General features: G+C 41.2%; 2 protein-coding genes and 1 non-coding gene across 6 annotated transcripts; 1 reads left to right on the top strand and 2 right to left on the bottom strand.

Moving 5' to 3' along the window:
- Positions 1 to 1,733: 1,733 nt before the first annotated feature.
- On the bottom strand, positions 1,734 to 13,176 carry LOC109632200 (terminal nucleotidyltransferase 4B-like). 4 transcript variants are annotated; one of them, XM_020091371.2, is made up of 12 exons: positions 11,715 to 13,176; positions 11,156 to 11,279; positions 7,984 to 8,030; positions 7,107 to 7,227; positions 6,883 to 6,990; positions 6,664 to 6,792; positions 6,098 to 6,311; positions 5,566 to 5,692; positions 5,366 to 5,469; positions 5,046 to 5,251; positions 4,688 to 4,825; positions 1,734 to 4,205 (listed from the first exon to the last, which is right to left on the bottom strand). In XM_020091371.2, the coding sequence occupies exons 1-12, from the start codon at positions 12,416 to 12,418 to the stop codon at positions 3,756 to 3,758; spliced, it is 2,472 nt and encodes an 823-aa protein (XP_019946930.2). In that variant the 5' UTR covers positions 12,419 to 13,176; the 3' UTR covers positions 1,734 to 3,755. The 4 variants fall into 4 exon arrangements, with proteins under 4 accessions (XP_019946930.2, XP_019946932.2, XP_019946931.2 ...); XM_020091373.2 differs by having other exon boundaries at positions 1,734 to 4,151; XM_020091372.2 differs by having other exon boundaries at positions 5,046 to 5,230.
- Positions 13,177 to 13,444: 268 nt separating this feature from the next.
- Positions 13,445 to 23,809, bottom strand: ice1 (KIAA0947-like (H. sapiens)). The gene is made up of 20 exons (XM_020091430.2): positions 23,383 to 23,809; positions 23,143 to 23,201; positions 22,222 to 22,333; positions 22,013 to 22,089; positions 21,883 to 21,920; positions 21,679 to 21,761; positions 21,479 to 21,555; positions 21,279 to 21,316; positions 21,052 to 21,134; positions 20,920 to 20,956; positions 20,762 to 20,818; positions 20,550 to 20,648; positions 20,078 to 20,448; positions 16,993 to 19,434; positions 15,808 to 15,976; positions 15,519 to 15,679; positions 15,148 to 15,338; positions 14,911 to 15,011; positions 14,708 to 14,806; positions 13,445 to 14,169 (listed from the first exon to the last, which is right to left on the bottom strand). The coding sequence occupies exons 1-20, from the start codon at positions 23,470 to 23,472 to the stop codon at positions 13,988 to 13,990; spliced, it is 4,566 nt and encodes a 1,521-aa protein (XP_019946989.2). The 5' UTR covers positions 23,473 to 23,809; the 3' UTR covers positions 13,445 to 13,987.
- A 259-nt stretch (positions 23,810 to 24,068) lies between these two features.
- On the top strand, positions 24,069 to 24,140 carry trnae-cuc (transfer RNA glutamic acid (anticodon CUC)). Its single transcript has one exon. It is a non-coding gene; the product is annotated as a tRNA-Glu (tRNA).
- Positions 24,141 to 25,222: the final 1,082 nt, after the last annotated feature.

The following is a 25,222-nucleotide window of genomic DNA, read 5'->3' as shown; positions in this document are numbered from 1 at the left end:
TTGCACTCGCAAATCGAAATGAAATGAAATAGTCTGCTGTTGTTTATCGATAGTGTCAGTATTTTGGCTTTCAGTACTTTATAATACTATTTCCTAAACCTGTGTGGATTACTGGTAAGCATGACAGCAGGCTTCGATATTACAGTTTTACAACAGCTGCTCCTCTTACTCAAAAGAGATGGCAACTTCTCTCCTCCCATTCATTTTTTTCAAACTCATTGACAACCTGGACTTCATGATTAATCTTGATAAGCACAGATATAAGATAACTTTATCGAGCAATCATATTTTACAGAGTGGGAGGAAATGGAGATGTGTCATCCATCTAGGGTATCATATTATAAAATAAGATCTGCTCTTGAGATGTTCACATAAGTAGGCTATTGATATGACCTTAAACTGCTGTCTATTGACACCAGGCCTGACCTGATGTCATCCTTAATGACTTATGATCAATACAGCCCTTTAGTTGTGGCACAGCCCTCCAGCAGCAGTCAGACATCAGATGCTCTGGCCGGGCTATCGTATATCATGTATATTTTCTATTTTACTACACAGTTAGAACCCTCTCTCATGTCAGCGATACGTTTTTCCAGGGTCGGATACTATTTGCTACATTCATGGCTTTGCCATAGAAAGTGAAAATCCTTCCTGAGCTTTATTCCACACTTGTGATTTCATAAAGTTCAGTGATTTCATAGAGAAAAAGGAAAATCAACACAAAAGGTCACAATAATTTTGCATTGCGACTTGGGGTTGTGTTTTCATCTTTACATTGGTGATGCGACTTTTTCCACTTGCGTTGTCGCTTTTGCATTCATGTACCGTACAACTGGATTTCTCATCTGAACAAAGAAGAGTGTCCTCAGGCTGGAGATTTTGTGTGTGTGTGGTGCTAAATATACTCATGTTGTGGGGACCTTAATCTGTTTACACAGTCACATTATGGGGACTTGTCTTCCTTATGGGGACAAAAATCAAGTCCTCATAACGTAAATTATAAAATTTCAAGGTGAAGACATGTTTTGAGGTTAAGGTTAGAGTTAGGCAAGTAATAACTACGGTTAAGGTCAGAGTAAGTCTCCAGGAAATCAATGTAATGTCCTCTGAAAACATGGAGACGAGTGTGTGTGTCTGCACATTTTCAATACAGTATCAATGCTGCCCAGCTCGTCTAATCTGGTTAATACATCCTTCTGGAACACAGAGCCAGCTTTTAACAATATTATGAAATAAAGCCTGTGCCAAAGTATCAGTGCTATTTAATCTTCAATGAAATCAGAGCCAGAAGTGGGAGTGACACTGAGGCAGGATCGTTTCCTTGCGTCTTAGTCAGCTCGTTTGAGTCAGAGTAAAAGGGGTCTTCAGCATGAGGACAACTTTTTACCTTTGGATTTAATAGGGAATAAAATGACAGTGATTAAACCCTGAGGAGAGATTTTCTTTAAGTTTCCTCCTCCTTCATGTTCCACTTGCCTGAGCCCTGCTGACAGTATGAAAGGTAATGAATTGAATGGCGTTAGGCAGAACAATGATCCAACACTGCCCCCATGAGAAAGCAGGAGGAATCACAAGACACCAGATGAGTGGACGTGCTCAGTATGCATCTGTATTTTGAACATGACTTTAACCACATGTAGCACTGTATAAACCTGATGCAGAGAGTGAAACAGTAATACAATTTTAAATATTTTTCTACAAAACGTAACAAATCAAACACGCTGAACTGGAAATGGAGTTTTAAAATGTTTATTAAAAAAATAGAAAAACTTACATAAAAAAACAAGGTATACATCTATATATGTCAGTCAATTACAGATTCTTAGTTACACAGATATGAGCTGGGGATTTGGTTTGTGGCAAAAGAGATGCAATGACCCATTGATTTACCCTTTAAGACGGCTTGTTGAAAAGCCACACTGAAATACTAAGGGCATAATGCTAGCAGTATCATGTTGAATCCATAAGTTTGGTTCCCAGGGTGTTACAATATAATATTTAGACTTTTAAACCACATGACTCCAAAGTTTGGCTTTTGTTAATGGCTTTACCGAAACCCTGGTTAAAGGTGAATCGGTGCCATCCCAAGCTCAAGTCCTTGTATGGATTTGCTGTGTAAATTAAGTAGCTTTAAACCTTGTTTTTAGAGATAGATTTTAAATACGGAGAAGAAACCCGCTGACATGTAAGGACCTTATACACAACCGGTTTGAAATTTAAAAAAAAAGATGTGACATGATGCTAATGCTAGCAATCACTGACTGCAGAGTCTGCTCCTGGAGCACTCACCTAGAAGCTGCATCTAAAAAACAAAAGCCAAATAAACCCTGACAGTGCATGTAGAGACAAGGATAGAAAGCTGTGACTACAGCCGGGGGGCAAATTTGGTCATTTTTACGAAGGCAGAATCAAAGGAGATATAAGGCAGAAAACAAGCATTTTGCTGGTAATAAGTAGCACCAACTGTTTTTGAAACCTAAATTTTTTAAAATGGCATGAGTGAACACTGCTGAAGGTATATTTCCTCAGCACAGTCTACGGTCTATTTGAGAGGAAATGCAATCAAAATGAAAAAAAGTGTTTAAAATGAGAAATGGTGGTGGGAAACATTTGGACAGGCAGTTGTCTAAAGTTCAAGTGATAATAATGCAATGGTAAATTAAACATGAATAAAATGTTGGCATCATGGGATTTTTTGGCACATTTCTCATGTTATACCACAGCTCCCCCTTCTGCTAGAAAGCTGTACACACACGCACGCACACACTCACACATTCCTTCAAGGCCCTTAATTCCATCTATTGCACAGATCGATGTAGTCTAGAATCAAAATAAGCAAATGTATAGTGGGGGAGAACCCCTAAATTAAAACTAAAATGTGAAATAAATTAAATAAAAAGCAAGTTATTATTGCATATAAATGCAAACAAACTTAAAATAAGGTGGCAATGTTTACAGTACAAAAACATCATAGTGCCAACGTGAACAAAAAAAAAAATCCCTTTGTGACAAAAACAAGAACATAAGATAATGACCAACACACACAAAAAAGAAACACTTAGTACATTCAAACAAGTCATCACAGTTTAAGCACTTGAGACAAGGTCCGGTTTTGTGCCGTCACACCGAAAAACATCAAGTCAGCGTTGCGCTGCATAGGTAGAAAGGTAGTGCTTCGCTTCAGTCCAGAGAACAATTCACAGATGATAGTCAAAGCCATAAGAGCTCTGAATCTAGAGCGTGCTAATAGGGGGTTCCATTCAGGAGACGAAATGAGCCCAAATCATCCATCAAAAAGGTGCAAAACCTTCTAGAGAGATCAGGTTTGATGAACCAGTTCAGTACTATGGCACAAATGCTCAGGAGATGTTCAGGTTGCATGGAGGCTGTCTGGGAAACAGTAAGTCCTTGTTCAAAACATCTGTGCTGGTGTGCATCAAATTTAGAGGAAGGGCTCTGACTACCATCAGACCACAGTGACAAAATGACCACAGGTAAGCATTTTACAGTCAGCCTTCACCTGAAAGAGCCCTGTAAGCATCACTCAGTGTGAGCAGAGATCGGTCGTTTAACACCATGGAAGAAAACTTGCTTTAACTTGGGAATTCCAGCATGAGGTTGGTGCATTTTTGAGAGTTACTGACAACATCAAAATAGGCCTCATGAATCATTCATGGCTTCTCAACTCAAAGATTCATGATGGGCTGAGAGAGGCCTAATGAGAGCCATGTCACATCCTGCACCTTCGAAGTATTTCATCTACTTTGGTTGAGAGCAGGAAGATCTTCCCTCTTCCTGCGCCGCCAGATGTTTCTGTTGTACTGCTGCTGCTGGTTCCTGAAGCACGGTGTCGTGTTGTGACCCTGGGGAACAAACCGCTGCTGGGGGCTGAAGTTGCCTTGAGAGTGGTTTTGGCTCCTCAGGCTTCCACCTTGGTTGTGCTTGAAGCTGAATTTGTGCGGCTCGATGGAGCCATGGGAATTGGATCTCATAGTGTAAGTATGGCTCTGCTGCCCTCCGACCAGAGGGTGGTGGAGCCGGTGGAGGGGGCTGGGGTGAGGGCTTGTGGAGTTGACATGCTGGGAGACCTGTGCAGCTTGTGACGCGTGCCGGTGCACAACGCTGATCGAAGGCAGATTCTCTTGGTAGAACTGGCAATCGGAGAGGGTAGGGATAGTTAGACTTTCAGGGAGGGACATCTGGACCTGGAGAAAAATACGTTTTTACACACTCACATCATCTAACTGATTATTTCAGGCTGAAATTCCAAGCAGCATTGTTCATTTTGCTTGGTCACCTGTGAGTTGAGTCAGACTGACAGTTGGATTTTTGGAGGCAAATACCAATTAGGAACTGCTAAGCAGTTTACCGTTTTACATTTCAAAGTAAAAATACCTTTTTGCAAGCATTTGTAACACGTCTGTTCAGAAGAACATTGTGGTTTATGTTGGTCATTGTGCTGGTTTACAGTTAAAACCATAAGAGAGGAGGGGGTTTCTTCACTCAAGCAGAGTTTACTTAATTTAACGTTGGAAGAAAAGTCCCTGAAATTTAATGTCCATAAAAGAGATTATGTTCTGGCCGATACTCTTGATTCTGAGAGCCCAATGTCACTCGATAATATTGGCAAACCAATAATTTGGTTGGACTCTACCTGCACAGTGAAATAAATAAACAATAAACCAACCTGGGGCGTGGCATGGGTAAAGCCTGCTGGGTGTGTGGCCCTCAGGTCAGTGGTCATCTGGATTACTGGATGGAGTGAGGACAGGGTGAGGGGATGGAGTTGGATTGCAGCGTTGCTGCTTGGGGGTGAATCAGATTCCTGGAAAGAGAAACAGATTAACAAAACTGCACAGGCAGAGAAAAAGTTGAACTGACCAGTTGTGGCTGGGGGAATCATAGTTGCTATGATCATGTTATTCTGACAATGACGTTGGTAATTGCAGGAAAACAAAAGGAAGTGGTTCCAGACTATGTCCACACTAATCATAAACCACTGATCTAGTAAATGTTTGAATGGTCAAAACATCTCTTGGACTTACTATGTCACTTCCAGAGGAGGAGGACAGTGAGCATGCTGAAGACGAAGACGAATGGTGCTGAGGGCTGGGGAGGAAGACTGGAGAAGGTGAGGGGGAGTCAGCACTGAGGGGGGAGGAACTGTCCCTCTGATCCTCCAAAGAAACCAGCATCAGCCTGGCAAGGTCCTGCTCACAGGTCTCTACATCTAGGATCGAACAGAATGCTACTGTTGAGACAAAGGTTGAATCGTTGCCACGAGACAATAACAATGCATTTTTATTTGAGTCCAGTCCAAATGTTCAAGAAAGTAAATGTAAACCCAAGATTGTTGCAGGGTTACCATGGTTTTCCAGCTTGGCGTACTGCTTAGCTCCCCACTTCTTGATCGTCCAGTCCCTGTAGACCAACACCTCTGGGCTGACTTTGATAATGCGTCCTAAAGTACTGCAACACAGAGAGGTAAAGCCCTTAATGCCATCAGGATTAATACAAAACTAGTGCAAAATGAAGAACTATAAATTAAAAATAAAATCATCCAACCTGTCATACTCTTTGTTGGGGTAAGCACGAGCGAGAGGAGAAACTCCATGACTCAGCACCATGTAGGCAAAGTCAAACACCTGCTTCACCTGAAGGACGCCATAGGAACTCCTTCCAACGTCGTTGCCTGTGAAGAATAAAACAATGAAATAAGAGTAAAATTAAATAATAAAACTCCAATGCTGTTGTGAGCAGGATTCAAACAAAATAAACCTACCTTTAAGCTCGGTTAGTTTAAATTCTTGTTAACCATTAACTGTTACTTGATGGGACATTTTAAGTTAAGATTGCAAGTGTCATATTTGTAAAGCTTTGTATATTAAACTTTTTTAATTTTTACCATTTCCAATCAGTTTTTTTTTTTTTGTTTGTTTTTTTACACACAAATAGAAACTCAACTCACACTTTAAAACCACAGTTTAAACTGCTTAAAATATAAGTGAGACATTTGCCCCTTATTGTTTTCCTTTTCATTCAGCCTCATTTTGCAGATCACCCTCCATTTATTCATCCCTTCAGACCCCAGTCTGACCTGGCTGTATTGGATCCTCTATGCAGAGCATGGATGGCCTGTTTCCGTTGCCCATGGATTTCAACATTTCCTCCTTGGACAGGTAGGCCCCGCCGTTCTTCACCCGGATGCCTGTTTTGATGTAGTTGAAATCGCGGCCGTACAGCTCAAAGAACTCGATCAGCAGGATGCCAAGGTTGATGTTGGCACGACGCGTGTCGATCCTCGGATGTAACTGATCAACAGGGCGAGGAGAAATCATTACCCACACTTTGTAAACAACATCCAGCCAGTTTGAGATGGTTTCATGATGCACAATACAGAAGGAAATATATTAAACTAATATCAAGCAATATTTTGTTTATTACTATGCAAACTAGTTAACGCAATTATTGAGTTTTACATTAGATTGCATTAACATAAACACTTTGAAATTATGAATTTGGGAAATGAATAATGTCTATGAAAACTTGAATGAGGCGGATTACACAATTGGTAGTGTTTTGAATAGACTGAAAATAATTAAATATTATTGTACTCCCACACTACCAAGCTGACTCTTAAGCATGCAAACTGAGCATATGTACCTGCAGGAAACTGATGGCCATTAGGATAAGGCTGTACGAGCTGATGCCTCCAGTGAAGACTTCATTCAGATCCCTCTGCAGAAGGAACTGCTTCAAGACGAAGATCAGTGGTGGCAGAACAGTGTACTTCTACAAAACAAAACAAACGCATACATGAGATACAAACCGAAAGACAGCGGCAGAATTTGTTTGGAAATTGTCTAGAATTAAAATAATTACCTTCAGGTAGCTTTTGATGAACTGTGCTGCTTTCACAGCAGTTTCTACGTTGAAGCTGATGTCCACTTTCACCTCTGTCTCATGGTCAGTAAGCTTGATGATTGGCACCTGGGGACAGACATAAAGTCAGGTTATAATGTTTAGCTAGCTGTAACCGTTAACAGTTTAACAGACCCCAACTAAAACTACAATGACATTGCATTGTAAGTAAGATAGTGACTTACTGTAGCTTTGTCAAGCACCTTGATGGGATATTGGCCAGATACATTGTGTTTCTTCAGAGCTTGTTCCAGTTCCTGCAGCGGAGGATGATCCCACTTTCCAAACACCACCAGGTCAATGTCACTGAGAATAAAACCACAAAGTACTTCACACTCAAAATACATTTTTATCTTCCCCAAAGTATTCAAAGTGCATAGTGATGTGCAGGTCACCAAAAACATAACATTTGGCCCTGCTCTATCTAAGCAAAACAAATGAAGACTAATTGAAATATGCATAAACCTGTTTCGTACACTCTGAGGTTGTGCACAATGTGCCAGTTTGACAGATTAAGACTTTAGATGAACAACAGGATAAAAAGAGAAGTTTTGGTGAATATAACTGCACTGAAGAAGACTCTCTTTCACTTTAATTGAACAAAATGTTCAACTTTTAATGGACAATGAAATGCTCTAACATTTAACAATTATGAAAAACACAGTTGATGAATTGATTTTAAAAAATAGCAGTTCTTCCTGTGGTCGTTTTACAGACCCAGTCATAATTCATAATTAAAATAGTGATCATAGGACTTGCCTCAAATTAATGTGTGAGTGTTAAGTGAATACACGAGTGTGATGATAAATCCCCCAATGGACTAAACAGCTGTTTTCTTTCTCATTCCCCTGCTCTAAAATTGCTGTAATTACTGCTTGACTGATAAACTATTTCTAAAGCTGCTTCACAGAACACTGATAGTTACTGAAGCTCTGACTAAAGTGAACATACCCAAACCAAATATAGCTCTTCCACTTTCTTAAAACTAGCATGTTGACATTTTAAAAGAAGTCCATGTAAGGTCAGACCATGCAGAAATTTTTTTAAAAAAAAACCCTTTACCTTGTTGGAAGATAAAGCCCTGTGCTGAAGCTGCCAAAAATCTCCACCTGCAGAATACAAGACAAATTAACACACGTCTGGTTTAAAATGTGACACATTTTATTGAAACATTTCAAAGTTTGATTCACTGCTCTGAATTTATTTTACCATAAAAGATCAGATGACGAAATGTCATTAAAGCAGCTCTGCCTATTGAACAAATCAGGTTCATATTGCTCAATATTTGAGTTTTTAAAAGAAGCATGGTATTTCTAAAGAAATTGCACTCTTAGCTTAACACAACTCAACGGCTCTTTTGTGTTTTTTTTGTAATTGCTTTGTAATATTTGTGCATATCTGTATCTTTTTTTTGGCTTCATTCACTTGACCTAAACAAAATGGCCTATGGGAGTGGGTGACGCTCTTGTGCTAACCAAGTCTGTTATAAACAGACGTGTATTTACATCATTAAATTCACATTTGTTTAAAAACAGAAGTCACTTGTGATTAATGTACTGCACGTCAAATGCAGGTCAAGCCTTCTTGACAGTGAATTCAGTCTGCTCAGCTAACTCTGCTCTACCAACTTCATAAATGGTTGTCAAAAAGAAATTATGAACTACAGATCAAATCCTGCAGATGGCTACAGGAGGTACTACATTGGGAAAATATTAACAGAAAATTGACACTGCCAATGTAGATCATAGTTTGGCGAAGAGTGAATGAGTTGTTGAAAAGTTAAAAATTAGGTCAAAACATGACACTGATCTCTGTCGAACAAGGTGTGTGTCCACTCTCCTGTCTCAATGTTATGTTCTGGTCAGGGATCAGAGCCCACTGTAAAAACATCTAGTATTTGTAGGGCTAGAGCTTGGAAGAGTGATACTAAATGGTCTTTAGGGGAAAGAAAAAAAGTTTTATCCACATTGTGGCCCAGTGGGATTTCACTGGCCAGGATTATCTCAAAATGTTTATAATGGTAAACGTTAAAAAAATGCTATTTATTATAAAGCACACTAACATTCTGCTGGCAACATAAAATGGAAAATTATTCTGAATGTTACTTTGGGAACGCAAGTGACATGAGTAATGATCATATCCGGCCAACTGTGTTTGGACGTGTAGAGTAAACCAGTGCCGTTGACTGCCTATGGCGTGGCCAAAACAATATACGCGAGTGCAGTAAACCTTCAGACAGACTGGCTGAATAAGAAAATAACATTGATTCACTGAGCGCATAACAGCTCTGTAAAGTATTTAACAAAAGCAATAAACAAAGACAATATGAGATATTAAACAATGTATTGAAGTCCAATGTTGCATAATGACACAACCAGCACATGAAAAATCCCGATAAAGGAGCTTGATGCGTCAGTGTGGACAAGGATTAAAAACTGATAGGGAGCCAAAATTCTCTTGTGGACAGAGATCTTTGGAAAAAAAACTGCATTTTCAAACTACTGGTATGGATGTAGATTTTTTAAACAACCTGAAACAATTCATCCATTATCTATAGGCTACCACTTAAACTTTAAAGACGCTACAAGTAGTTTTTATCTGCTTTATGAAACTGTCTGAGAAAATGACCTTCTTCTGTAAACTATTCTCAATGTCTGTGGTCGGGATGGATTACCCGAGAGGTCAGAGCAGCTAACCCGTACAGAAAAGCTCCTCAGAGTCAGTTCCTCACCAAGTCCACATCTCTTACAAACAAGATTGATGAGACCAGAATGAGAATTACAATACATTTCCTCATTGCTATGCATCCTGCAGCAGCTGTTAGTGATTATGTGGTTTGATATTCCAGCCAATTTTAAGCCCCTATACACTGAGTGACTTGGTACTGTCTCAGGTGGGATGTTCCATTTGCCCAAGGAGCGGGGAAGTATTCGGCTGCAACACTGTTTACCACTGAGACTTCTAAAGTGTTCTGTGGACGCAAACATTTTACCCCTCCTCCATCTACATAGTGGTGAGTAGAAGAGTGAATTTTCATTCCAGGGTGAACTATTTCTTTAGGTTTCATTTTTCGGTGAACTATCCCTTCAAGGGTCTCAAAGCCATCGGGCTCAAGGTGGGGTACACCCCAGACAGGTCGCCGGGGCATTGCAGGGCTGACATACAGAAACTGAAGCAATCCAAAAGAGGACATTTATGGTTGAGACAGTGTGTCAGAGAGGTGGTAATTCACATTCTGTCTCCCCCATGTATATAAATCTGAGCAAGCGTGTCATTAAACAGATTATATATCTCAACATAAAGCTGTCCATTACAGCACCCCACTTACCTCAGCCTCACATCACCAGAGCTGAATCATCACGTCTCTGACCTTACAACATGCACAAAGACGACCTGAAACAATAAACTCCTAATTTAATTGTCGAAATCTGGATTCCGATGTTTTTGCATCACTCCTCTAAAGTCATGTTTGCAAACTTTTATCTGCTTTGGAAAATCTGAAAGGCCTACTTCACTTCTGCACCAATAAGTAGCATTACAAAGAAAAGTTATGAAGTCAAGTTCTCCTGAAAATGCCAACATTAACTTCAGCCCTGTATCGATTTGACAGGGGATTTTGCAGTCACTACATGATGCAGGATTATAAGGAGCATGTGGTAAAAATGGTAGTGAACAGGGATAAGAGGTGCAGAATGAAATGGTCTCAAGAAATGATCATGGTGGTACTTCTCATGTAAAGTCAGACAGGTGAGAGTCTTACGCAGTAAAGCCCCCTTTTCCACTGGTCAGAAAACCCACAAACACCTGGCTATATATTTTACAATGGGAACGGATACAGTCGGCATCAAATGACTCTGCAGTAGATGCAGGTTTATGTTGGCTGTGGGCTCAGATCCACAGTAATGGAGACATGACACCTGGGTGAACAGGCCAATTTCTTCTTTATTTGGACAGTCTAGACAATAATACTGCACCATTCTGGGGTAAAATTCCTTGGGAACAACGTGCAACATAAAAAAAAAATTCATTTGTGCAATATGCAAGATTTGCAAGAGAGCAAGTTGAGATTTTTACTCATGTCGAACATAACCCGCTAGGAGGGTAACAAAAGAAAAGAAAAGGAAAGGCATAAAAATGTCCTTTTTAGTACTTGAAAGTACAGCTCCCATACACAGCTAGGGGTGCCCTCTCCAAACCTCTGCACAGGCACATGATGAACCCTCCCGTTACTCACCCGCGCTGTGGGCCACAAGTCCTTGATGACACTTTCTATCCTGTTCACCACATCTCTTCTCATGGCCTCCTCCTCCGGTCGTGGAGACATGAAGTTGAAGAAGTCCATGATCTCTTCATGCAGACTGTAAGGAGGAAACAAGGGACATCTTGGACCATGGACTGATAAAGGAGTGAGCACGGTGTAACTACGGATATCAATCTGCTGGATGCAATTGGGAATTCAGGTAGCAAATACAAGGATGAGGCCTACACAATGCTATATGTGGGGAAAAAACATGTCAAAATATGTTTATGCATCAAATACTTGATGTGAGGTACTTTATAAAATACTAAACTTCAAGTTCAAGGTTATAAATTGGGTCAAATAAATGCAGTTTAGTTGGAACATTTATAAAAATGCATATTTTATAAACAGCTGATGCAACAGTGTGAATTGATTCCCCACTTCTCATTGTGATTGGTGACCTGGTGGAATCCTGTCAAGTACCACATGAGGTCCCGACACCTCATGTTGTGAACCCGTCCGTGACTCGAAGGAATCAACCTCATGCCCTTACCCATTAACGCCCGGGCTGTAGCGCCTGGTTTTCCACAGGCTACAGGACGAGTCTACATAGTGTCCGTAGCACAGCAGCGGGTTGATGCCGTGGAAAGTGTTGGCCCGGTTCAGGTGCCTCCTGCGGCCGGATGAATGCGCCTGGAAGTGGTGGTGCTTGTTCCCGTGCTGATTCTTCATCCCGGTGGGGGTGTGGCCGCCCGGCTGTTGCATGCTGCGACAGTGGTGCTGCTGCTGAGCGGTGTGGAAAGGCGGAGGGGGACACTGCCGCCGGAGATTGTTCTCGTTCAACTCGTGCTCGCCGTAGTGCAGGAACCGGCTGGCCTCCTCCGCCACGTTCAAATTGTCGATCCGCAGAGAAGAGCCGGAGGGCGACGAGCTCTCGGCCTCCGAGTCCAGCGAGGACGAGGACGGCGACAGCGAGCCCTTCCTCCGGACGCTTCCCCTGCTGCCGTCTCCGCCGCCGCCTCGCTTCGGCAGTTTCCCGAACACAACCGCCGGCGGCAGCGGGGCTACATTTTTGCAATACTCGCCGTTCGAGTCCGCGGAGTTTGAATTCTGAGCCGCGAAGTTGCGCTGGTGGTGGAGGTGGTTGTCGAGGTCGGAGTTGGCTCCAAATCCCTGAGAGGTTTCCCAAATGTGCATCCACAGGGAGTTGGCAGGTCCCTTCTGCTCCGGCTGGATCCAAGCGGTCCTGGGATCCATCGGACTCGAGTTGGCCGAAGAACCTCTTCGCGGGGTTTGAAATGCGAGCTGTTCGGCAAATGAAGCGCTAAGCACCCGAGTAAAGAGATGAATCCTACCGCCGCGTTGCTTTACTTGTTACCCTCGGTGTGCTTCATGTCCGGAGCCTGGTTGTAGGGTTTTTATTTCGGGCAGCTTGTCCAACTCCACTCCCCATGTAAGTGAGCCAATATGGCGCAGGCAGCAGCACGGATCAGCCAGTGCGCATGTGCAGGGGATTTAAATCTGCTGGGACACACCCCTCAGGAGCGCGAGCTGCGTCAAGTCACACGTGCGCAGGGCGAACAAACCGGAAGTGAAGAATTTAATTCCTTTTTATTTTCTAGAATATCACAAAAAACTCACTAAAGACAAAACAGCTAATAATTATGTATCTGCAGAGGGATTAATAATTTTGTAGTAATGATGTTATTACTCCAAATCCTCTTTCAAATCTCTCTTTGACACATTTTATTTGCTTGCTTTCTCCTAATTCTGATATAAGGGTCTATTTTAATAATTTCATTTTAGTTTCAATTTTATCTGGGTTTTACTATTTTGTAACACTGTTTTCTTTCTGTATCGAAGCCCTAATGCTGTTAATGATTTCCTATCGTTTTTTTAGCTGTTTATATTTGCCTTCAATATTTCATTTTATATTGTATTGTATTTGTTTCAAAGGGGCCAATGTAATTAAGGTTAGTCCTCATTTTGCACGTTTTGTCAATAAAATAGCACGTTTGTTTTAATTCTTCAAACTCTACGTTCCACAGTAGGCTTTTATTTTGAAGGCAAGCCCATGAAAGTGGTGGTTTGACCCATTGACAGAGATTAGTCATTTGCCTGGATCATTTATCAAATGTTTTTTTAAATGCTATGTGCCTTAAAGTCAAATGAACAGCAGTTTGTTTTATTTCCAGCAGTGATAAAATGTATAAATCCACATTCCTCACAAAGCTGACAGATTAGACAGAGCCAAGTGAAGAGAGAGTGCAGCAGAACAATTGGTTTGTTTCAATAAATGGAAATTTTTTATTTGAAAAAAAAAAAAGACTTAAATAAGCTCTGAATCTTTTAACTGTACAAAATGTTTACCATCTTACTTTCATTACTACAAAGCACATTATATTTACAAAACAATGGATGAAGAAAGATTTACAGCAGCACCCAGTTGAGTCAGAATACAAATGTACACATTTTACAATATTTTCAGAGCATTACCTGAGAATAGTAGACAGGGAGGAAGTTATATGGAACAGGTTGTGGACAGCTAAAAAAAAACTTGAAAACCAAATTCTATGTGTGTCATTAAAAATTGAGGAAACATTTACTACAAAGTTGGAGCAGTTACTAAGTGTTCATAAAAGACAGAAACAGAACATGTTTAGGAAGCCTTTTCAATATAAGATGTGACTGTTCATGTATCCAAACACCTCGATCACAGGCAGCCAGTCAGGGAGGTTATATGAATAGAGAGATGTATGGTGGCGTCTTCATTCTCCCGTCTATAGACATGCATGTCCACATTACTTTCTCTGACATGTGTCCCCTTCAGCTCTTGACTTGTCGGCAGATGGAGGCTAACTGGTTAATGTAGCTAGTGACAGCAGGGGGGACGCTCTGAGTCGTCTCTCCTCTCCACTCTGCAAGGGCGTCCAGGGCTTGTTTTGGGTTGCTGGGCGACAGTTCGTACATGCAGTACACTGCTGCTAGCTGGACCTCCCAAGGCACACCTGCAGATAGAAGACATGGGAATTAATCTGCTGGTTGGCTGCTTCCTCACATCAGGATGAATAAAACATCATACAGGCTTTTTTTGTTTACTTGGAAACATTTCTGAGAGATACCAACATGCTAGTGCTCTTTAACATGGCTGAGTGAAAAATGAACACTAGAACCAGCTTAAATGCACTCAGGCAAGTTTCTGTGTAATGACATGTGAAAAAGAAATATCATGACCCCACTCAGAACTGCTTTTAACATTCACCCTGAGAGATTAGATCACAAGTGGTCACCTTTAAGTACAGGTATGAATGCATCCAAATGCATCCTGCGATCCAAACAATCAGACCACATTCTGAGGGGGTTTGGGACGCACGCCAATTTTGACTCTTCTCAGTGTCCTTACATTGATTTGTTTGTGGCCACCACCAAAATATCAACACTTACAACCACATTATAATTTAAATGTTTTTAATGGGTAAAATCGTATTCCATTATAGAGCTATGTGCAGCCCATTGATTCACACAGCCCCTCCTCGTTTGCCATACCTTCATTCTGTCCATGTCGACCAAACGTGTTGATGACATTGGCGACAGTTACCACAGAGGACACACACTTCTCTTTCATTCCCAGCTGGCAGATGCATCCTGTTTAAATAATCAAAAAAAGACAATTAAATTCACTAGTGATCATCAAATTACTCATCAACTCAGATAATGATGTATACCCCAGTAAATTAAAAACAACTAACCTATGAGTCGGAGCACAGTGGCGACAGACAGATCTGAAATGGGTGCTTGTTGATCTCTGGGCTGTGTGACCCATGTGTTCATTAATGGCCACAACTCTTTACTGTCAAAGCAGAATTAGCAGATTAGGTTGCATTCTTTGAAAAATTGCATCATTATATTATTTGCTTTGGACGACAATTTTGACTTCAATTATATCATTAAGATCTGTAGCTTACCATCAGAGAAAAACAACTTACCCTAATACATTTTCATAGGTCCACTTCCACTTTTTGTGAGTACAGAGGAGGTGCAGTGTGAAGACATGTTCCCATGCCTGAGTCCCCAGGTCCCAGCCGAACCGACTGTGTTTGGTGAAAGACCCATCTGACCCTGAACGGATATCAGACAGCACTCTGGAGATCAGCTCGTCGATTTCACAAGGAGGATTCTACAGAGAAACAGGGAGATTAGGTCTCTGAGGGTCCACTCTGCTTCATGTGAGCACAAAGATGCAAACAATGAGCAAGAAAAGAGGGTGTGACGAAGACAATTAACTCCAAACTAAGGTCACACAGGTTGGAAATGCTTCAAGCAAACACCCCGTGAAAGTATCTAAAATTTCAAATACCTTCTCCCAGCCGAGAAATGCTGAAAGTGAACTGAGAATCTCTTCTTGTGCTTTCAGTTTGGTGACAGTGTGTATGGCCTGGCACAAACAGCTGCTGTGTGAGAGAAGACTGGGCCATGTTGTCACCATGAACAAAATCAGCTTGGCAGAATCTGGGAAATCTGCAGTGAAGAAGATATAAAAAGAAAAACTCAACAAAGCCCATAATCTTATACTTTCAGGTGGAAAACACTTTGTAAACAGCTGGGTGGGTGCAACAAAGTTGGGTAAAAACAGAGTGATTGCTAACCTTCTGTGAGAATGCTGTACGCCAGGATGTGGGCCATCTCCCAGTCTCTCTTCTGTCTACAGATGCCTGTGTAGACTCTACAGAGAGCCTGCATGTAGTTTGTGCTGAGGTCCCTCTTCTCAGTTTTTAGTTTGTGCAGAATGGCTGAAATCATATCATCCGCCTTGAGCTGAAAAGACAGAGGACATGCACATTTATTTTACACGAAGTAAAAGCTAATAGCAATTATTTGTTTTAACGTATACTTTGATTTACAAGGAGGTACACATGAACTCTAACTTGTTTTAATGAACCACTGTGGCTACGTTCACATGCTACTGCCTTTATACAAAGGCTGTGAAAACCTATATATGCGAAGAACTGATGAGCCGATTCTGTCAATAGGGAGAAAATATTCAGTAGGGCTGTAATGATACACAAAAATCACGGTTGGTTGCATACCTCAGTCAGTGTTTGTTATGTTTTAGGTTCAGCGAAAACATTAAACTGCCTCTTTTTTAACGAGACAGATGATTGCTGTCATCCTTAGTCTTGTAACCTGCTGCAACAGTACATTTACAGAAAGTAAATCAAAATAAATATTCTTCCAAACAAATATAAAATGTAAAAATAAATATCTGTGCCATAATTTTAACTGACTTCAAATGAGAAGCTTTCAGGGCTTGATTACTTTCAGCACGTATTTTAAATTTGTGTTCTCAACAAAAAAGTATGGTCTCATATCCACTGCTATAAAATCCCTTATAGATCTTGTTATCTCTTTGGCCTAACTCCATAGCTAGAGGCTGCATAAATGCCATGAGGAGCTGGGTTTGCATGTGCAGGTTCAAATTGTGTTCTCCATGTGCAGTGGCAGCATTTGTTTGGTACAAGCATGCTGACCCAAAAAGCCCATACTAAAACTTTTGGTACAAATATGAATACCATTTCACCCCAAATATTTAGCAAAAAAGAGCATTGGAACAATAATAACTTGTTTTTGCCTAATAGCTCCTCTTGGTCCTACTTGGATACTGAATCTGGGAAACTGCCCTGCACGTGAATATAAAATGATCCACACTATGAAAACTAAAATAAAGACTTTGGATATTTAGAAAGTAGTTTTGTTATTTACATCCTTAAGTTCCTTCTTTGTTATGAATATGCCAGAGTTCATACATGAGCTCGATAAACCAGCACACTCACCAAGCTGCTGTGGCAAATCTCAGAGATGAGCTCTTTTTCTTCATCCCTCAAGACAGGTTTTTTGGGGAGGTTACCAACGTGGATATGGCTCTGGATCACAGGCAATACATCAAAACACTGTTTTTCAATTTTCTTTAAAGCATCATATGGATTTTGCTCTGCAGTTTCTTCACTGTCCATGGACTGAGGTGGATTTTTGAGCTGTTCAAGCTTCAAACTCTGGGGTGAGGTGGTTTCTTCTCCACTGTTTGATGAGCAGGAGGGCACCTGCATAAGACTGGAGGTGGGAGAGTGGCTGTCAAGCCTGCAACATTTACTGTTTTTGGGCTCAAGCAAACTGGTGGCCTGTCTTTTTTCTCCTCTCATCTCAGTCTTGGTGAAGGCCGTCGAGGTGGAGTTGATGGTCTTGAAGCCGGACATCTGACCGTCAGATGTCGTGGGTAACGTCCCGTTTTCCGATGAGCACCTGCTAAGACTAACGTTCCCTCTGAGGATGCTCAGAGTTCTGGCGCGGGCGGACATCTCTGGATACATTGTGTCGAGAATTCTCATGGAGTTTTCCTGAGACGGACTGGAGGAGGAAGGGGATGAGTTCATGGCTGTCACGGGCAGGCGACCCGGGACCGGCACGGCGTGTTTTGGCGTGGCAGAGCCGAACTGAAGCGGCGATGAAGGGACTCCATTTGAAGGGAGCGGACTGTTCGAGGTTGAAGACCTGAGATGGCGACTGTTAGGTGTCCTGTGTCTCAGGACAGGAGTGGTAGGAGAAGCCAGCCTATCCATGGGTGAGGGAAATAAGAGTTTCCCAATAGCCTGCCGGGGACTGATTGATTTACCTGTTTTTGGGGGTGTGCTCAGAGGGGTGAGGAGAGGAGGAAGTGGGGGGCCCATCTCAGAGCGAACTTCGCCTAAGCATTGCTGTGGTTGATGTGCAGCTGTAGATATAGCTGCTGCCGGGTGACTTTGTTTTTCAAGCGCTCTTGAACAAGGCTCCAAAACTTTATTCTGCCTTTTCGTGGCAGCTGCGCTCTGAATTAACGAGGTAGTGCTCCTTGTGATGATTCTGTCCTGAGGGGCGTCTTTGACGACAGCAGTTTCAATCACACCTTGCTCCTCTGAATCGGGAACAGCTTTGTTGTTTGCTGAAACGTGCTCAACATCCACACTCAACTTTCCTATGTTTGAGTGAGTGTTCAAAACCTGCAGTTTAACAGTGGGTATCAGACATGTAGGACTCAACTGCCTGCACAGAGAATGTCTATTTTCCTTTAAAGACTCACAGTCTACAGTCAACGTCTCTTCGGACACAGAAAGGGAATAATCATGATCGGACGTTATTTCTTTGTTCAATGTCTCTATTTCAAAGTTCTCTTCTGGAGTTTCAACATTAACTATGTCAGAATTCTGGCCGGTTTGAACCTCGTCTGCATCTTCCATCTTTAACCGTGAACATATCTGAGGTGATTGAGTGAAAGAATGAAGAATTTCATCAACTCTTTCGGTTGTTTGTTCATCATTACTATGTTCTACCTCAATATGTTTGATGGATCCATTGTTTTCAAGCTTCTCTTTAACTTTCTCATTTGAGACACTACTGAAGCTGTCACTCCTGCCTGACGTACAAATGTTATCATCTTCGGGTGCAGATTTAATCTCCTGGGTCTTTACGACAGAGGCCACCTCACGGCTCTGAGTCAAAAAACAAGAGTCCTCATGATTTTGTTCAACCTCTAAGAGATCATCCGTGTATGAAACCTCAGTGTCCTTCACAAAGTCTGTGAATGTTGAGGAAGCACCTTGCTGTGAATCTCCTGGAGCTGCTGTGCAATCATTTCCTCTGGGTGACTTTCCAGCATCAGCAGCGACTGTTTTGTCCCCGGGACTATCACTAACGTCTACATCTACATCCATCACTGTGACAGTCTCTGACCGATCTTCCTTTGCCTTTTCTGGAACACTTTCAGTTTCAGTGATGTCAGTGGTAAAATTGTGACAGGGACTTCTGCTGCAGGATGGTTGTTGACTTTCACTTGCTGACGAGACAAACTCCAACAGAACTGTATTATGTGATGTGGCAGAAACAGAAGATGACAACGTTGACTGTGTTTGCACTGTTGCTGCCTCCTGCTCAGTCTGCTCGTCTTTTAGAAGATCCATTTCTTCACCATCCATACTGATTTTCTCCTTCATTTCAGTGACACTGTTCAACTGCCCCAAATCTTTAGAGTCATTTTCATCAGAAATGTGTTCCACTTCAGGTTCTGTGACAACTGGCAAATCCCCATTCTCTTCTACTGGAGGTGCACAAAGGTTTGGACGGTGGTCGGACACTGAAGTTGTGAGTATGGACGCTTCTTGTTGTAGAGGGGCGGGGTCCTCAGAGGTTCTGGGATGGTTTCCCCTTTCTCCGTCATCCGTCTCCATAGACTCCATCTCTTTATCCTGAAAGAAAACAAGGATGCAATGTCATGACTCATGTCCACGATGGCATGTGGATGACAAAATTAACAAGACCAGTGCTCGACTAAAATGACTAGAAAAAAGTTAAATATCTACTTTTTTTAAGCAAGTAAATTCAAGGATTGTTAATGAAATGAATCACTTTTTCTTGGGAATATGTTTCTCAATGGACCATAAATTAATTTCAGATTGATTGCCATAATGTGCGCCCACTTAAGTTTTTAATTCTTTAAAAAAACCAAAAACGTGATTGGAACTATGAGCTGACAGAAACTTTTTGGAAAGTCAATGACCTTCACCATGGAGATTGTGTCCACCAATGCTTGTTTGTTAATTTGTTAGCAAGATTGCGATGCCATTAACAACTCATTTTTGTCTGGACATGGATTAAGGGGTGGATCCAGGACTTGTTTTGATCTTGGTGGAGGTATGCGCTCTACTGAGTGCTGTTTTAGTTTGTATTATATCTTTGTGTTATATCTCCATTAATTATTGATTCAGTTATTGTGATTTAAAGAGTCCTTGCATTGTATATAAAATCATTTTATGGACATTGATAGGGAAAGCAAAGCATTGACTAAATCAACAATAAAACATTCACATGAAATATGAACCAAATCCTCACCGAGTCTGATAATGGTGATATGCAGGCAGTCATCGGTTTAAACATCTCCAGGATCTCCTCAACAGAAACTCCAGAGCTTCCTATGTCCGACAACGACTCCTCAGTTTTATTTTCCTTGGATAATCGCTTGCTCTTTTTAGGAGAGTCTCTTTGCTTCTTGCCACCTGAGCGCTGAGGAGACACTTGGTGCTTGATGGTTTTCTGGGCATGAGGAGAAGTTTTTAACTGTGCGTAGGAGGTTTTCGTTTGCATCGTGTGACAGTTAGATCCTACGTCGTTGTCAGAGGTGGACTGAGACATGAAACTCCGATGAGAGTTCAGTCTGCGTTGTGGAGTTGAGGGTCCAACCTGCTTGGAGTTGAAGCAGGACTCTGAAATTACAATAAAAAAAGGGAAAGGATTAAAAGCATTCTACAAAAAAAACCTCAGAAGTCACCGTTGCCAATTAAAAACTACAGCATAGCCGACTTACTTAATGATGTGTCACCAGTTAAGTGCAACTGATTGTGTGTGTGCTGCTGTTGAGGTTCCACACATGCCCACAAATTCTCGAGCAGCATCAGGACTTTTTCTGGAAAACACACAAACATTCACATAACGCAAAAGTGAAAATGACAATCTGCCTTCAGGCTCACTGCATGTGGTTAGCTCTGTGATAAATAATAAATGAATCCAAAAGCTCACCTTTGTCGACTTTATGCTCCTGTTGGGGACTTGCTTGAGTTGATGTGCTCCTATAGTCTGTAGAGAAATAATTCTGATGTTAAACAAATGAAATATTTGACGTATACTTTGTTACAGAAACGTGTGAATGCATGAATTGTATTATCCTTTTTTTTTACCTTTAATCCTTTCTCTTTCAAGTTTCAACAGTCTCGCCTACAATTTAATTGAAATACATAAAGAAAGGGTCAGTTCAATATCATTACAAATAATGTTCCCATTAGTATGAGGTCCAAAGATCATCACTGCACCTGAAGATCATTAATGTTTCTCTCCAGCAGGATCTTCTTTTTGGTCAGTTCGGATATCTGATGATTCTGTTTGAAAACTGAGTCTGAAATAAGAACATATACATGTATAAATATATACGAACAGCCATACCACCAAACAGGAATTGTCTTTTTATCCCTAAAATTCAAGAAACCCTTATGAAAACAATATGATTTGAATTGTGTGACACATATTTTTTTATACCAACCTTCAAGCACTCTGATGTTATTTTCAAGGTTGCCCTTTCTGTTGAAGAAAAAAAAATGACATTGAAAGATTTTTCTTAATCTGTTTATAATTAGGAATATATTAACTAATATTTAAAAGAAGAGTGAAGAAGAAAATGACCTGAAATTATTGTATATCTCATTTAAATATAAGAAACACATCTTTATTATAAGTTCTCACATGCTTGTTATCTTGATATTCTCCTCTGTTAGCTTTTCAACTTGATCTTCTTGTGCCTGAGATTTCTTCAAAGACATCTGACGAGGTGAAAAGACAAAAATTGCAGAGATTATGAAGTTTCAGTTTAGTATTCAGGGTCAGTAATGAGAATACATTACAGTCATATGATTGAACCTGGTCAAAAGAATTTTAATGCTTACCTGTGTTTTTAATAGATCATTCTCTACTTCTGCCTTTTCCCTCTTCAGCTGTGCATTCTCAAGGGACTGTGTTTCGGTCAGTTCTACAAGTTAAAAGGACAAAGCAGCACATTTCAGTTTAAAGAAATTATAAACCAAAAGGTGAATTTACAAACTGTGCAAGTCTTTGCTGGATTTAAGTGACAGGATGTGACAGCAAAGTACCTTTCTCATGCTTTAGCTGCTCTTCAAGCTTCTTGTTCCTGAAAGATACAAAATGTGATAGTAATCATTTTAAAAGAAAGACATAACCACGATCTGCTCTGTTATGGTAAAAACTGGCCCCATCTCTTACTCTGCTACTGTCTTGCTGTTTTCATGCTTCAGTTTTTCCATCTCTTCAGAAAGCTGTCCATAGGCCGTCAGAGCGCACTTAAAAAATGAACGGTATGTATATTAGATCGACTGGGAATAAAAAAATGAATATTTAGGAGAAGTGAAATTTGTCCAGACAAATATATTCTTGCCATTCCTTTAGTGGGGTTTTACAGAGAAATGACATACCTTCTTTTCTTCCAGCTCAGCTTGCATAGATTCATAATCAACAGTCTTTTTCTCCAGTGTAACCAATCTGATCTGTAGCTCCTCCAGCTGCTGTTGAAGTCTGATAGAGTCACTGCATAAAAAACATGTTAAGAATGTGTGAGTGAAGTTGAATGAGACATAATAGAACATACCACAGATTGTGTGCAGCTTCATAATTCAGTTGTGTCCTCACATGTACAGTATGTGTGCATTCATACTGTTGGATGAGTCCAGGCTTTCAATGCAGCACAACACTTTTCATTTACACTGATGCTCAAGACATATGGGGGCGATGCTGAGAGATTATTTAAATAGCTTAGTACTATGAGTTTACTTTTTTTAAAACTCTATTTCTTTTGTTAAACATTTCCTTTCACTCATTTAACATGAAAACACAAACACTCATCAGTTAATTTAACTGAAGAAACTTCATTTTATCTTCCTGACTTTTGAACCTGTCAACAGACAACCACAACAAATACAATAGGGCTGGGCAATAAAACAAGGTCAATAATTATCAATAGCAATATTGCAAAGGATCAATATATGTATCAATATAATGCTGAAGCACTGTGTTGCACTGTCGCAGCACAGAGAGAAGGTGTGACACATTATTGATCTACCTCGTATCTGTACATTGTTTACCTGTTCAACAAAAAGAGTTAAAATCAAATCACACTGATGTAAAGTTAAAGCTCTGGTCATCCTGTCGAGTCACTTAACTCAGATTGTTATAGTAGGGTACTTTTCCATAGAAAGTAAGTACATGGCCCAGACTCTGCCAAAATAGCCTTTATCACTGAAGATAAACAAATGATATTTATACGTCGAACTAACCCTCGTGTCCAACTTATCATCTTAACAAAGTAATACTTCCTCTGTGTTTTTGAAGATACTCACTCTGAGACAGTTATCTTCTGCTTCAGTGCCAGGAAGGAGGACACGTACTCGGTCAGGCTCTGCAACGTGTGATGGGACGAGACACAACAAAAACAAACAGGGACGTTGGTCACAACCGACACGTTCAGTGCAGCGGAGAAACAAACACAAACACATCCACAACCACGGGGATGTGTTTGTGTTCCGCCTCCAGGGACAGAACAGGTGACTGCTACACGTTTGAGAGTAAGATGATCTGACCTGGTTCAGAACGGAGCAGTTCTGACAGTTTCCCACCGTCGCGTCCGCAGCTATGGCCACAGTTTTAGACTGACTGTCCCCGGGCATCATGGTAACTCACGTTCCTCCGTTATTCTCAAACTTCCTTCTTTTTTCCTCTTCAATTCAACGACCATGTCCCCGTTCTGCTGAATACACACAGCTTCAAAACAACTTCGCATTTTCGCGTCACCCACGTTGACGAAGGCCCCGCGCGAGGACCCAGCAGGGGCGGCTTCGTGAAATGCCGGTGAAGAAACAGTTGCACGTTTCCCGTTGAACTGTAACCACAGTCAATTTGTACCATGTACTGGATTTCATGTGAGTGTCACACGCGTTTGATCGCGTGTTTGATTTTTCTTTTGGTCAAACGATGTTAGTTTCTATCGTTCTAGTTTTTACTTCAGGCGTTTCACTTTAGTTAAGGGGCGTTACCAGCGTTCACCGGCCGACAGGGGGCAGTGTAACCTCGTGCTTTACACGTCACCGGTTGGTTGTGTCGTTGCGTTCCCTCCAGGTCTGAAGGATCGGTCATGCTGAGGTGCAGCAGCGGGAAGCGGCGGAGCTCAGGATTCTCGCGTTAATGGAGAATCATCGCTTCATCAACACGAGTAAACTGAGTAACCATCAACCTAGTTGTTGAGTTGAGTGTTATCGGGCTGCAACAGTCCCTGGTGGTCTAGTGGTTAGGATTCGGCGCTCTCACCGCCGCGGCCCGGGTTCGATTCCCGGTCAGGGAACTCACTTTTGCATTTTTATGATATGACCAACAACTCATCCACTCTCAGCTCGTCGGCATTTATACCCTGGTTTGTTTTAAACATTCTCTTTATGTTCTTCCTTATTTTAGTTTAGTCTTATTGTGCTCATTTTTTTTATGCCCATGTATTTTGTAAAGCACTTTGTAGCCTGGTTTACATTATTGTTTCTATTATTATTAATAATATTATTATTATAGCTGAGTTATTGCAAGTAGTCCATAGTTGTATTGTGTTAGTCATTGTGTACATTGTGAGTTTTAATTTTCCTATGTATCCAACAGAGGGTACTGTTGTACAGATAACTGTGTTTTTATCTAGCCTCTCTCTGTCTGTCTCTCCATCACACACACACAAATCTTTGTGATTCCACTGAATTACTCTGTTTAACATTTAGAAGGCCAAGGTCCAGACACAGAATCTGAGTTTCTCCAAAAACACATAAAAAGTGTGTAGTTTTATGTCTCATCGTCTATAGGCATTTTACACTGAGCCCTCAGTACTGTGGTTCTGTGTGAGAGGTTTGGATTTGAGTGGCTGTCCCAGTTCGTCATGCTCCACAATGGTCAGGATAATTACTGTGGCAGCAGGTCGTCCAATAGCTGAGAGGAAGCAACAAAAGGTGCTGGGACATACGCTGCAGGTTTATCCTTGATGGAAAGGTAATAACCCTGTAACTTCAGATGAACCTTCAGAGCGCAGCCTCGAGGCTAAAGAGCCCACTCTCTCCAAACAGATGCAGTCAGAGATAGCATAGTTTCTTTAAAGTGGAAAGGGGAGTGTTGAACGGGCTCTCCTCTTTTCCTGTCTCACCCTGACAGATAATCTCCTCTGTTACCTGACATGGGTTAGGTAACACTCATGTTGCAGGATTTGTCTTGATCACCCCTCTTATCTGCAGGAAGCCAATCTCTGATCTCTATCTTTGTATAAACAATAATTCTCCAATTTTATTCCATTTCTTCTTGTGAAGTGTCTGTAACAAATAATACGGAGGGGGGTGCATGTTTATTTTTGATGAGTGAGTCTAATATGTCTTTGCAGGGTTAAAACTGGCAGCTAAA

This window comes from Paralichthys olivaceus, chromosome 13 (assembly GCF_024713975.1).
Source record: "Paralichthys olivaceus isolate ysfri-2021 chromosome 13, ASM2471397v2, whole genome shotgun sequence".
Classification (NCBI taxonomy): Eukaryota; Metazoa; Chordata; class Actinopteri; order Pleuronectiformes; family Paralichthyidae; genus Paralichthys; species Paralichthys olivaceus.
This window is presented reverse-complemented; position numbering and strand designations above follow the sequence as displayed.

Bases quoted from the DNA above. Each gene is read 5' to 3' on its own strand.
- LOC109632200 (XM_020091371.2), bottom strand. From the start codon at position 12,418: ATGGATCCCAGGACCGCTTGGATCCAGCCGGAGCAGAAGGGACCTGCC. The intron at 6,312-6,663 runs GTACATATGCTC...CCTGTTGATCAG, and splicing joins TGGCCATCAGTTTCCTGCAG to TTACATCCGAGGATCGACAC. The intron at 4,826-5,045 runs GTAAGTCCAAGA...TTCTCTTTCCAG, and splicing joins CCTCCTCTGGAAGTGACATA to GAATCTGATTCACCCCCAAG.
- ice1 (XM_020091430.2), bottom strand. From the start codon at position 23,472: ATGATGCCCGGGGACAGTCAGTCTAAAACTGTGGCCATAGCTGCGGAC. The intron at 21,556-21,678 runs GTAAGCATTAAA...TCACCTCGTCAG, and splicing joins ATGATCTATTAAAAACACAG to ATGTCTTTGAAGAAATCTCA. The intron at 19,435-20,077 runs GTGAGGATTTGG...GTTTTCTTTCAG, and splicing joins TATCACCATTATCAGACTCG to GATAAAGAGATGGAGTCTAT.